Below are 13,384 nucleotides of genomic sequence, written 5' to 3'. Positions count from 1 at the left end.
GTTCTGAGGGCTCTGGAAGAAACTGCCCAACCCCTCATTAAAAAGTGTCAAAATATTTTCTAGATTTCTGCCCGAGTAATATAAGAAGAAAAACAAATACAATTAATGGGTGTTTTAACTATAAGCAGTTTTAAATGATTATTTTAGGAGCTTATCACAATACTTTTAGTAGTAAACAAAACAGGTCAGAAGAAGTACTCAGTATTTAATACATGGCCAAACACATTTTCCTGAATATTCTTATGAGAAAAAGTAAGCTATCAATATTTTTGATTTCTAAAAGCCAATTTAATAAATTAAATGCATGCCAGAAAAAATACAAAATTACAACTAAAAACCAATAATAATTTAACAGAAAATGCTGTGTTGTACATTTTTTATTGGTATGAATAACTTACTAAAGTAACAAATCTGAAAACACATTTTGATTTTGCTGGAAAGAAAGTACTATGTTAGAGAAGAACTAAGAGAAACCAGAAATCATTTGCAAAACATAGTCATATGATATGGTCTATGGTAATGCAACAGCCAGGGAGGTGCTGTTTTATCCATTTGTGTGTGCATGTTTATACAAGCATCAGAAACCAATGACATAGACCCCAAAAGCAAAGTCACAACAGGCTTACTCTGTGAAACATGCTGGATTACAACCACAGGCTACCCAGGACGCAGAGGCGGTGCAGGTGCAGGTTTGTTGTTTCTTCTGTATGGGGTTTCCTTGCCAGATAGGGGGCTAATCATGCAATAGCTTGAGTGTCTCTGAACATGATAAACACCCAGGATTACTAGAACCGGAAAGCGTGTGTTCACTGTTTTACAAGACAGCTGAGCGGCGCTACAAAAACAACAGAAAGTTCCTTCATTTTAAATCTGGTTATATGCCCAAACCTCTAATCAAGAAATAATGCAGCTATAGGAGCCAATTAAATTACTATAAAACATTCCTTCATCTGTAAAACATTTCTTTTCCCCTCAAATTAAAAATTTAAAATAAAATGTCTTCGTTTTTGATAAGCAGCTCCACCACCAGTCTCTGATACCGTATATCATTCAATGCAGCCATGGCGTCTAGTTCTGGAGATCTCATAAGGGTTGGTCCAAAGACGATTCCAAGGTTCTCTGCATTCATAAGATTCTCCTTTTCATGGAGGGTCACTCTGAAAAATGCAAGTACAGGAATAAATGATTTTGTGTAAGCTGTACGTTCTTCATTGTGCTTGAACACTAAAACAGGATTCACAATAAAAGTCTGCGTCTACTTAACAACTCTTCTACTAGGTTATTTCTCTGTGCTTTCAAAGTACTGACTTTCCTTAGAGTAAATTATGTTGAGATAATTTAAACTTGTGGTGATCACTGGCTCAAGCCCGAGTTAATGTGCTGGACCGTATGGATTCCGTTCTATCTATGGATCCTCCTGCCACAGCCCACAGCCTATAGTTCTAAACCTACATTTGCAAATAGCTAGAAGGAACTGGGTTACCTTGATTTAATCCACCCACCTTCCCTTCACTTTGGCTATCTTTGCTGTAGAGTAGTTTTGCAAGTGGACAGTTGAGTAAGTGTCTAGGGAGAGAACAGCAGTGACAGTAACAAGCAATGGCTATGGGGTGGCAGCATCGTCATGGAGGGTATGTGTTTCTGTGCTTTTGACCACTGCATAGTAACACAGAGGAGATCATTTGAGAGTTATTCCTTTGTTTTAGTGCAGAACACTTAATTACCTCCAAATAGGAAGCAAACTTGAATCTATAAGTGAAATTCTAAGAACGTTAAACAAAGGTTTTAACTCATGGTGCTTTTAAAGAGGAAAAATGTAAACATTCACGAGTGACTAAAATACCATTTCTGCATAACTCAATGCCTTTGGCCACATGAAATTTTCTGTTTCTGATTGGTTTTATATTTCGAAAACCTAAAACCACCAAAACTTTGTCATATAATTTGGAAGCCTTCGCTTCAACTGATAGAGATGGAGGGTGAGCGAGCAGGGAGAAAAGCTGCATGACTATCGATCACCTGAAAACATCAAACCCAAACGAACTGAAATACTTCATTTTCCATTCCTCCCTTTACCCCTTAGTTCCTTACTCCACCACTTTTTACATCAGTTTGCAGTGCTGGCAACATTAATTCAATAATCAAAAATCCCATCACCAAGTTTGAAGTGCTTTTTTTTGGAGCAAGAAGATAGGAAATGTGAGCTGCCTTGCAAGTTGCTTTCTTCTTGCTTTATTATGTGTCTTTACAGCCACAACTCTCTCTATCCACAAAAATTAGTGCATGTCCTTGACAGAACATTGGCATCTCTAGCATATCTGCAAACATATACTGGAACTGCACATACATTTGTAACACAATCAGGTCTGCATTTAGTATTATTGCGCAGGATATTTTTAGCATTCCTTCTAGTGAAATTTCACACAAGACAATGTAGCTATACATTTATTTATTTGTTCAATAGATCATTTGTCCTTTCTTTCATCCTTGATTTCATTTTATCCTTAAAATCTGGATGTAATACAGGTGTAAGACTCAAGGTCTGTGACTTGCCTCTTTAGATGTGCCATGAGGTATCGGAGGGTTTCGCAGTGAGCAGGTGGCAGTAGTTTCAGTGCTTCATGAAGGGTTTCCAATTGCTCATCAGGATCCATAATTTCTAAAACAGCAAGTTGAATACCAAGAAGAAAAGCATTAACACAAAACTGATACAGTGGTTTTACTTAATTATATTCTTGTGATAATGCTCTGAAACTGGTAAGAAATGCTTCCTCATAATTCCTTGTCCAACAGCTTCAGAAATTACTTTTAAGGTTCAAGTCTATATTTCCAAAGGCTCTTAGTTTCAATGTGGCAACACCATTTACTTGGACTTTTGGGGATGGGGGGAACATCTAGTTTTTTCAGTTGAGTGTCTTGGAGTCTGACAACTTTGGAAATTGGACACTGAATACAGGATGTAACTATAAAAAAATCAGGCAGATGTTGACACAGACTAAAAACTTATACATTCAAATGAAGTGACCTTAGAATATTACAGGTATACTTAAGGAATGACACATTGCATAAAATATTTTGAAAATCCCTTTTCAGCAATGACATACTAACCATGTCACTCCACTACCCATTGCGACCCCAGGAAAGTCTTATTAATTGATATTCATACTTTTTCCTTTTTAAATCCAAACATGTACCATCCAATATTTACTTGCTTTATTACTTAGTTTTCAATTACTTTGTTTTATATTAAAAAATCAAATCTACCTTCAAAATGCAAACATTTTCTATGACTCAGACATTCAGAAGAATGCACAGCAGACTTTGAAGTCACTTCCAAATGTTTTGCCTGATGGCAAGAGCCCTGAAATAAATGTGACTCTTTCAAGGGTGTAAACTTTGAAGAGAATCATCTACATTTGGATGTTTTAGTTCCAAATGAAAAAAATTCCAGCACATTCCTTTGAGGTCACACTGCATTCAATTCATTAGTCATTTCTATAACTGAAAACAATTAACATCTTTGGAATTCTGTGATCTCAAAAAAGAACACCACAGTACATTCCTGCTTCTACTCAAATGTCAGAAGATAGGGTGCCTTTAAAAGTTGGGTTAGGCCAGGTGTGGTGGCTCCCACCTGTAATTCCAGCACTCTGGGAAGCCGAAGTGGGCAGATCATGAGGTCAGGAGTTCGAGACAAGCCTAGCCAACATGGTGAAACCCCGTCTCTACTAAAAATACAAAAATTAGCTGGGTGTGGTGGCAGGTGCCTGTAATCCCAGCTACTGTGGAGGCTGAGGCAGGAGAATTGCTTCAACCCAGGAGGTGGAGGTTGCAGTGAGCCAAGATCACGCCACTGCACTCCACCCTGGGTGATAGAGCAAGACTCCATCTTGGCAGAGGCAGGGGAGTTAGGTTTCAAGGTAATGTCAATGAGACTCCGTGTTGCTTAGTCCTAATCAGGATGGCGGCCTTAAAATGCTAGGAAGACTACATCTGACCAGAATGCAACATCCAAGACATAAGACCAAAAATTTTAGGGTTTCTAACTTATGAAACAATCCAACTCAATCATAATGAATTGAAGTCAGGTAAAAATTGGTGTAAGATGAATGTGAAAAGTTTCTAGCATTGTTAAAGCAGATTTGATAAATTTCAGAATGTAAACAATGACTGAAGTTTTTTAATTCAAACAAACTGACCATTTTACAATCTCTACCCAAAACATCCTCATAGTTCCTGGCTCATTTCTTTGAATGAAGAATGTATTATTTACTTTTTGCCATGATAAATAATGTACGGTGTCTGAACTTTGGGGCCTTTAAAAAGTGCCAATTTATAACAGTAGTACCAGCTCAGAAACTGAAATCCTCCATTTACTATAAAAACTACTACTTAGGGTTTTTGTTTGTTTGAGACACTGTCACCCAGTCTGGAGTGCTGTGGCATGATGACAGCTTACTGCAGCCTTGACCTCCTGGGCTCAAGTGATCCTCCTGCCTGAGGCTCCCAAGTAGCTGGGACTGTAGATGTGTGCCACCACACCCAGCTAAATGTTAATTTTTTTGGAGACCGTCTCACTATGTTGCCTGGGTTGGTCTCAAACATCTGGGATCAAGTAATCCTTCTGTCTCAGCCTCTCAAAGTGTTGGGATTACAGGTGTGAACCACCACACCTAGCTTTAGTTTTTATTATAGGATAAATTAATTTGAAACTACACAAATCTGGAAATTAAAACAAGAATAACCCAGCTTCCTTTTAATTTCCACAGTTAATCTCTGTAGAGAAGAACTGTGAGATGTGGTGTTGGGCTAGCAAAACAATTCGCATATGGGGAGCTTACTTGCTACTGAGGGTGACTGACAATAAACCATGAATATGACGTATTATAGTTTACACTATATTAGAATGAGGCAAGTGCTATGGAAAAAAACAGCAGGATAAGAAGCATCAGAAGTGTTGGGGGGTTGAAATTTTCAGTGGGGTGGTCAGGATAGACCTCAATGGGAATGAGCCATGTGGAGATCTGGGGAAAGACAGTGCTGGTGAAGGAGCAGCCATGCAGAGATCCTGAGGGGAGAGCATGAATGTAATATTTGAGGAAAAGCGGGGAGTCAACTGTGGCTGCAGGGGAGTGAGTGAAGAGGGGAATATTAGCAGGTGTGGTCGGAAGGGCAACAGGGCACTCAATCATGTCAGGAGATGCAGGCTATTTTAAGGATTTAGCATTTACTAAGAGAAATGGGAAGGTTATCAACAAAGAAAGGTCATGATCTGACATGCATTTTTCAGTTATCGGTACTCTGGCTGCCAGGTGGAAAACAGACTGTGGAAGGAAAAGAATAAAAGCAGAAAGACTATTCCAGTAATTATTAAAAACATCCAGGTGAAGATTGACAGTAGCTTGAACCAGGGGGTAGCAGTGAAGGTGATAAGAATTTGTTGCATTCTGGGTATATTTTGAAGGTTGAGTTCATTGGATTCCTGATGAAGGATGCATGAGAAATGGAAGAATCATGAATGATCCAGGTTTTTGGCTTAGGCAGCTACAAGAATGAGGCTTCTATTAACTGAGATGGGAAAGACTGTGGGTGGAGGAGGTTTGGTGAGGAAAAGTTCTGAGATGCCTGTCAGGCATTCAAATGAACATGCTGATTGTGGATTAATCTGGTGTTCAGGGAGAGGAAATTTACATCTCCAGGCTGGAGTATACATTTGGAAACAAATGACAAAATGCGCCGAATAGTATTAAGATCAAATCAGCAAACATTCTTCCCTGGAATTCATTTCTTCTTTTCTTCCACTTACAAAAGCATTACCCATTACCATTTTGTAGAGAACACAACTCTTTGCCATAAGAAGCATAAGAGATAAACAGACAAAATGGAATGTATTTAGAGATGAATGACCATCATCAGTTGTCAAATATACAAAACACACATGGAGGAAAAGGGTGATGCCAAGAACACTGCCAATGGGAGAGAATTATTAAATAAAAACAGGCAGATTTCTGTTGTACACAGAAGGGCTTCATGTGGTTACATCCGTCCATCAGTGGATTGACTGCCTCTGGAAGCAGTGAGTGAGCTTGCAGCAACTAAATATTTCAAAAAGAATGTTTTATACAAGAGAGTCTAGCTGCATGATCCCTTAGAATATGTGCAAACTCTAACATCCTACAGTTCTCAATGTAAAATTGTAAGTTCACTTATTTATCATATTTATTACACCTATTATGTAAGTAAGGGACTGTCACAGGCACTGTGGGAAAAGGAACATGAGTGAGAACTCCTCTCTTTAAAAGGGATTCCAGTAAAGTAGGAAGACAAGATGTAATTATAAATTTCCAGCATGAAGGAAGGAGGCAGTAAAGATGTCTGAGTAGAGGTGATGGGAATTGGGAGGAAGACGGTCTGCAGCTGAGGAGTCCAGGGAGGAGCAGACGGCATTAGAGGAGGGGCTGGAAGGATCTCAAAAATGTGAACATTGTTGGGGAAGGAAACAACAAGTCTAAGCCCATCAAGATCTAATTAAAAGCTCTTCTATAGTATGTCTAGTTAATTTTACATAGAGAAATTCCAATACAAGAAGATTAAAACTTAGCTGACCAAAAGTGGTGGCTCAGTGGCAGAGCTGAGGAAACACTAATAAGTTCTCTTTCCCAGGCTTCTCTTCTGGAGATTTTAAGTTGCTTACCACCAAGAACCCTGGGTTTTGCGTTGATCTGACTCACTCAAGGTTACACACTGAGACATGTAGCTTTTCTAAGATGTTCTGGGAACACAGCTCTCTGAGTCCTTGGCTAGAAGAAGATTTCTGCCCTCATTGCCACCAGGAGCTCAGCTTTGGTAGTGCTGTTTCCATCGTGACAGGAAGCACCCATAAGGCTGGGTTATTGGAGGCTCTGTGAGAGGCACCTGTCTTCCTGGCCTTTGTATTCTAGGGTAGCAATGTCTTAAATGGTGGGGAGAGGAACTGAGGAAGGAGGGGTGAGTGAACCCAGACTTCAGGTGAGTTCATCAGGGAATCTGCAGGGGCCTTGGAAGAACTTCAAGCTGTCGTGTGTGATGGCCTGGCCTTCTCCATCCTTGCTTTCCTTTTTCATTTCCTGCAGTCACTCCCTTCCAGCTTTTAAGCTGCAGGTTCCTCCAAGAAGGCTGCGAAAGCAGAGCTCAAACAGCTTTTGTAGAAGAAAGCTTTAATGTAAATTCTGATTTTTTTTTTGTTGGCAAAGGATGCTAATAAATGCCAGAGACATTTTTAGGAGCTGAGAGAGAAAAAAAAATTTTCTCTGTCCCTCATTTGAAAGGGGCTCTTTCATTGCTCCTTCCCTTGTCTAAGTCTCATTCCCTGCTCCATCAAGTGAGCCAGGCAGTGTGACAGAGTAGAGAAAGCAAGGGCTCTGACCTTAGAAGTGTGTGGGAATGCCAGTGCCACCTCCCCTAGTGAGCAATGTGACCTTACACAATTTACTCATACTCCATCACATCTCCTCCTTTCTAAAAGTGCATGATGGATGTAAAGTGCTGAGCAGGATTCAAGGGACCTCATATATACTCTATAAATGTTAATTTCTCTCATCTTCCTTATCTGCCTTTTAAGAGAATGGCTGTATCTGCACATCTAAAGAATGAAACAGACTCTAATGCCAGAAGACAGTGTACAAGGACACAGTGTTCCATAAACAAGAGGATATCGCCATCCAACATGCACAACAAACGTTTATATTATATATCGGTATTATGCCAGGGTTTTTGGTGTCACATAAATCAGACATCCAGATTGGTGAAATTATAAGCAGAAATTTCTACCTTGATTTGTGAAAGTTTCTTTCTTATGATGTGGTTTCCAGAGTTCTCTCAGGGGTGAGATAAGGGTGCTTGCTAATTTTGGACAGGAAGGCTGTTTCAGAAACAAATTCCAAAACGATGACAAATGATTTGGAAGAATAATAAAAAGGGGAGATTTTCTTCAGCAGCTAAGGTGGGTATGGGGAAAGAAGGAGAGGTAATTTGGAACTATGGTGTCAAAGGCCTTGGAATCCAAGAGGAGGCTTGGCTTTTACTTCTTCCTAAATAACGTGGTGTGTGGAGTTCAGAACCTGGGTTTGCATCACTGCTTTGTCCTCTGCTGAGCGTGTACCCCTGAGTTTGGCATACAGCCAAGTTTCAGTTTTACTTCCAAGCAACGTGAAAGTGGAACTTACCCACTTTCAATGGGATCAGAGTCCTGGGGATCAGAGCATAAACTGGGCAGCTTTTCACAGGCTGTGTGTGTCTGTGTGTCTGTGTGTGTGTGTGTTGCTTCCTAGATTAGTGGCAATCAGACTTATGATCTGTCTGGAGAGGAAATGTCTGCCCCATGAGACAAGGACGTGTGAGATCCCTCACACAAATTTTCATGATCAACACTGAGTCCATTAGAGACCTAGAACTTTTCATGCTTTCTAACCTAATGCTTTGAAAGAAATCAGTGTAATTCTCATGGCCATTCTCTACATGGGAGCTTGAGCTGACCTGCAAGAAATCAGGGCTCCATGGAACTAACCACAAAAACTCCCTACAAAAGCCATGAAAGGGAAACTAAAATTTAGAACAAAGAAAGATTGTATTTCATGAAATTCCCAAGTCAAAAAGCAAATTAGTGTTACTAAGGAAATGATGTTATCATTTAAAGATGAAGACAACATATGGTTTTATAGAGAGAAAAGCAAAATGACAGAAATAGACTACCTTTTCCAAAAAATGGTAATGCTAATACTTAAAACCATTAAGAATTCCCTTCTTTAAAAAATGAAGTGCGAATTACAGGTATGATTTTTGCAGCACAAATAAGATTTGACAAATAAACCTTTGCTTTTTCTCATTTTCATTTCAACTAGAATTTAAAAAAAACTTCTTGATCTAAAATAGTGCTTTTTAAAGTACGATCTGTGAGCCAGTGCCAGTTTGCTAACTGTAATAGTCTGCATTAACTCATACAAGTTAAGTACAGAAACTGAGAATAAGAATTTAGAAACATATAGCAATCTGACAGAAATTTTGTTTGCTGAATGTAACAAAAGATGTTTTTTTTTTTTTTAATTTTACTTTTCCAGTTATTCATTTTTATTTTACAAAAACACTGGTCTACATCTAAAGAGCACTGGTATAAGCCTTATTTTGGAAAATGAGGTTTAGCACATTAAAAGAAGCTTCTGATGGCATAAGTCATAAATAATCTATGTTAGAGAACAATGTAAAATTCTCATGACTATATTAACCATAGAGAGATGCACAAAGGAAATATTTCATAAAATGTATTCAAGTTACTCAGCCAGAAACCCAGGAAGAGTGATTACCAAGAGGAGGTTGTTTGTCAGGTTATTTGGAATACATGCATTCATACTTACTGGCAGATTCTATAAACTTAGGGTAGGCATCATATGTAATGAGTGGAATTGGCAAATCCCTGAAGTACAGTTTAAGTGCACCAGTGATGATGTTGATATCTTCATACATGTTCACAGAAATATCTGCCTTCTCACCATCTTTTAAGGATGTTGAAAGAAACAAAAGTAAATATCTGGATTCACAGCACTGTTTTAATGAATGACCTTTCTGTATACAAATCAGATTTTAAAGATGAGCAATGCTTCAGTTTTTAACATAGTTTATTTAGTGTGCTACATGTTACATAATAATGATTAATTTTCTGTGAAAGAGCCTCTTTTGATCTCCAGCATGCCTCACCTGCCCTACCAGACAGGTTAAGCTCCCCAGTTATTAATATTTTCCTTTATATCCCTTATTAAAATCAATAACCACTGTGTGATTATTATTTAATGTGAACCCTTCATGAGTGTAAGGACCAAGCATACATGGTTAACCATCATATCTAAAGTAAAGAACATGGTGCCTGGAATATAGTAGCTGCTTAATAAATATTTTTGAGTTAACAAATTAGTGGAAAATAGATTTAAACAAGCTAGGAGCCTAAAAGAGTAACATGCTGGGGCTTACTATGTATGTTGTTATTAAACTGGTTCTTTTAAAATCTACTTTTTAGTAAGTATATACAAATACACAAATAGATTCTTCCATCTGTTTTATCTATTCACCTATTTTCTGTTTTAAAATAATGTAAACAAATCCTGGAATCTGATCTCCTCATACTACATTCTAAGTAGGGTTATACCATGTCAGCACAGTTTATAACATTTCTGTTTCCCAATTGTTTTTCTTTCTGCTCTTGTCTCAACCAGACTAGGGCTCTTCTGGGGTAAAGCTCACAAGATTTTATTTGCTTTGACCATGGATCTCTCACAGCACCTGTCACACAAATATCTGTGATTCCACCAAAGGATAAAATGTAGCAGAAGTGTAATGGCAGCTTCTGACCTCAGAGTAGTCAGCTTTCCATTCAGTGACTATTTCCTAAGCTGGGGAAGATTTCCCCAAACTTGCCTTTTTACCTTGGCTCTTGAATTTAATGAGTTCATTCCAGCATCCTCTGGATCCTGGCTTCTTTCTTGGATCTCATTACTTGAGATTTATGCCTCCCAGAAGTGAACATCCTTAATTACTCCAAATTATTTTGCTCTGTTTATTTGATATCTTATCCCTTTGAACACTCATGGAATTGGGCAGCATTTATATACAGAACTGATTTTAATGATCCGAGACACCGGTTTGTTGTAACCCTTGTTAAAATCCTTTGCATCATTTCTACAGATCTTGCAGGTGATTGCCGGTACACCTCCCTTGGGAGGCCAAAGACTGGCCCCTGGCAATGTGGTTACAGGGAGCCAAAGTGAGCACTTTATGAATTTTAAAATCTGTTACTGGTGTTTTCAGGTTACGAAATGGTTGTCTCATATTTTCAATACAGGAAACTGTGCCATTTATTTGCTTTCTCGGGTCCATAGGAAGATTCAGTTTCTTTGTCAGTGTGAATTTATTTTTGAGACTTGTAGCCAGAGGCTGGGAATGGACATGCTCAGTTGCAGAGCTTCCAGAGTAAAAAGATGCTTCTTCCCATTCAACCTGGCATGGAGTCAGGACTGCTCTTCCTGATGCTTTCTGGAGTGAATACACCGTTACTTCATCTCCCTTTCTTTGCTCTTATCACATACTTGGGCTGGCCTAGATTCCCTCAGGTTGGTAATAAATATTTAATTATTTTTGCTTTCTGCCTCTGTTGCCTGTAAGAGGTCTGTGAATGGGAGAGGTCTGTGTGATAGAACTAGAATACGTACTTGTAAAGGAAAGTGGATCACTAACCCTTACTCCTTTACTTCCTGTATTCAAGGCTACAGGTCTTCTCTGGAACCATTTGTTCTAGTCCTTAAAGCAAATTGGAGAACCATGGAGGCAAATCTTAATCTAAATGTTAGCTAAGAAAATTAAGCTCCACTGAGCTTTTCTTTGACTGGGCCCCTTTCCCTACAGTGGTGGGTGGGTCCCCCGCAGAAGGCCCCTAAAGCTTCTCTTCAGCTTTCTGGCCCCAACACATGAGTCTGGGCTTGGGTCTCAGCTCACTGAAGATGGTGATGAGGATGCCAGAGGGGCATGGATGACAGGCAGGGTGAGGTGGGTTAACTCACACCCAAGAAGCCTGAGATCTGTAATGGAATAGATCCCACTCTTTTCTCTATCATTTTTGGTAAATGTAATTGCTCTGTGTATATTTTGGTAAACATGGACCAGCCTTGGATCCTCAAATATCAGTCACAAACTGAATCTTTATACTTCTTTTGCATTCTGAAATTTGACTGTTTAATAGTTACAACTCATAAAAAAGAATACATTATAAGCTAAGTTTTTAAATTTGGTATATAACCATCAGTGATTTAGAAAAATGATGCAAAAACTACCTCATAAGAAATTGTGCTTTTTAGCAAAGAGTATTATTGTCCTAAGTTATAGAACATTCTGAAAAACATACCTCTGTCGAAAGCCATCTTGACATCTTCAATTAGGTCACTAAATCCTGACACTCGGTATAGTCCTTCAGAATTAAGACCTGAAAAATAAAACTAGTTAGTTTCTTTGAATTATGCCTTTTCTTCAGATTTTAACTTCTCATACTTTAAGTTGGGAGGTAATGTGTCAGAAGGAATAAAATATACATGTTTAGAAATCTTTTCACACTTTTCTCCTAAAATAAAACCATTTCACGCACAGTTCTTACTCTTACCTATTGTCACCTGAATATCATCTGGCTCATCATTTGGTCTAATTAAATCAAATATGTTAAGTCCTAAGGGAAATAATTTATCACCCCAGTTACATCATAAAGTCTTTTACATAACAGAAGACAAAGATAAAATATAGGCCTGTTTTTCCCAAGTGGGAAAGAATAATTAGGATGCAGCTCTGTTTTCAGCTTTAGATAGTTTTAGTAGAGCATTTACACTTTTGCTTCTTGAACCAAAGAAAAATGTAAAAATTGAAAAATGAATTTGTCTTTACCAGTCAAATGCAGACGGGAAGCATCATCTATAAATATATTTTTAAGCATATTTGCTATACTTGGTTAAATGTACCTTGAAATCAAGCTATTTAATTACTTGTTAAATTAATTCATTTCAGTCTTTGAGGTCACTTGACATAGGAAACCATTCCCCCACAAATTACAGAAGACAACCGCATTGTGCAATGAGGTATCCCAAAGGCATTAGGACTGGTACTGGAAGGGAATGGAGGCCAGGGCAGCCCACATTGGAAATGTCTCACCTCTAGACTCAATCTCCCTGATGCACATGTCTACCACCATCGGCCGCTTAGTGGTGTGTGCTTTCACGAGCGTTGTAAGGTCACAGCTGTACACCTTTTTGACATGCTTCAAGTCTGGCTTACAGTCATTTGGGACCATCTTGGAACATTGCTTATGAACATTCAAACCACAATCTAAGAAAAGAAGAAAGAAAGGAAACATTCAATATTACTTTCAGAGTTTTGAGCATTCTGGGGTGTTAACTTTAGCAAAAGGCCCTCCAGCTTGAATTGGGTTTTAAAGTGGATTAGACTCCAGCAGTTCTTTCTGGGTGGGAAAACAATATTCTCATCTTTTCTCCTGGAAAATTCTGGTTATCAGCCAGGAGACCAGAATTCTAGCTCATGGTTCATCACTTAATTGCTGTATGGTCTCAGGAGAATACAACAAAAAATCAAAATTAGTGTTTAATTCAACGTCCACAAAATATGTCAAATAGCCAATAAAAAACCCATTTCTTTAAAGTTACATTAAAATTATATTTAATGTGGGGTATAACTATATTTTAGGTATATTTGATATAAAGCGGAATTGGACTTCCAAAAGTAGGAGTATCCAGGGCCCTCTTAAAATGGTGCTACTCATGTTTGTATCTATCCGTAATCTGTTCTATATATATATGATAACTAA

At 38.4% G+C, this 13,384-nt stretch overlaps 1 protein-coding gene across 9 annotated transcripts in view; it reads right to left on the bottom strand.

Moving 5' to 3' along the window:
• Positions 1 to 272: 272 nt before the first annotated feature.
• The window catches only part of CHN1 (chimerin 1), a 194,544-nt gene continuing 181,432 nt past the window's right edge, over positions 273 to 13,384 (bottom strand). For all 9 annotated transcript variants that reach the window (XM_032292893.1, XM_032292895.1, XM_032292891.1 and 6 more), the window contains 5 exons: positions 12,715 to 12,888; positions 11,924 to 12,001; positions 9,390 to 9,527; positions 2,554 to 2,659; positions 273 to 1,157 (listed from right to left, as the gene is read on the bottom strand). In XM_032292893.1, coding sequence (XP_032148784.1) covers positions 986 to 1,157; positions 2,554 to 2,659; positions 9,390 to 9,527; positions 11,924 to 12,001; positions 12,715 to 12,888 — 668 coding nt within the window. In that variant the 3' untranslated portion in view covers positions 273 to 985. The remainder of the gene's footprint in view (positions 1,158 to 2,553; positions 2,660 to 9,389; positions 9,528 to 11,923; positions 12,002 to 12,714; positions 12,889 to 13,384) is intronic.

The sequence above is a fragment of the Sapajus apella genome, unplaced genomic scaffold, assembly GCF_009761245.1.
Source record: "Sapajus apella isolate SASKATOON/1434 unplaced genomic scaffold, GSC_monkey_1.0 scaffold28, whole genome shotgun sequence".
NCBI lineage: Eukaryota > Metazoa > Chordata > Mammalia > Primates > Cebidae > Sapajus > Sapajus apella.
Note: the sequence above shows the minus strand (reverse complement) of the source record. Positions and strands in the feature narration are given on the sequence as shown.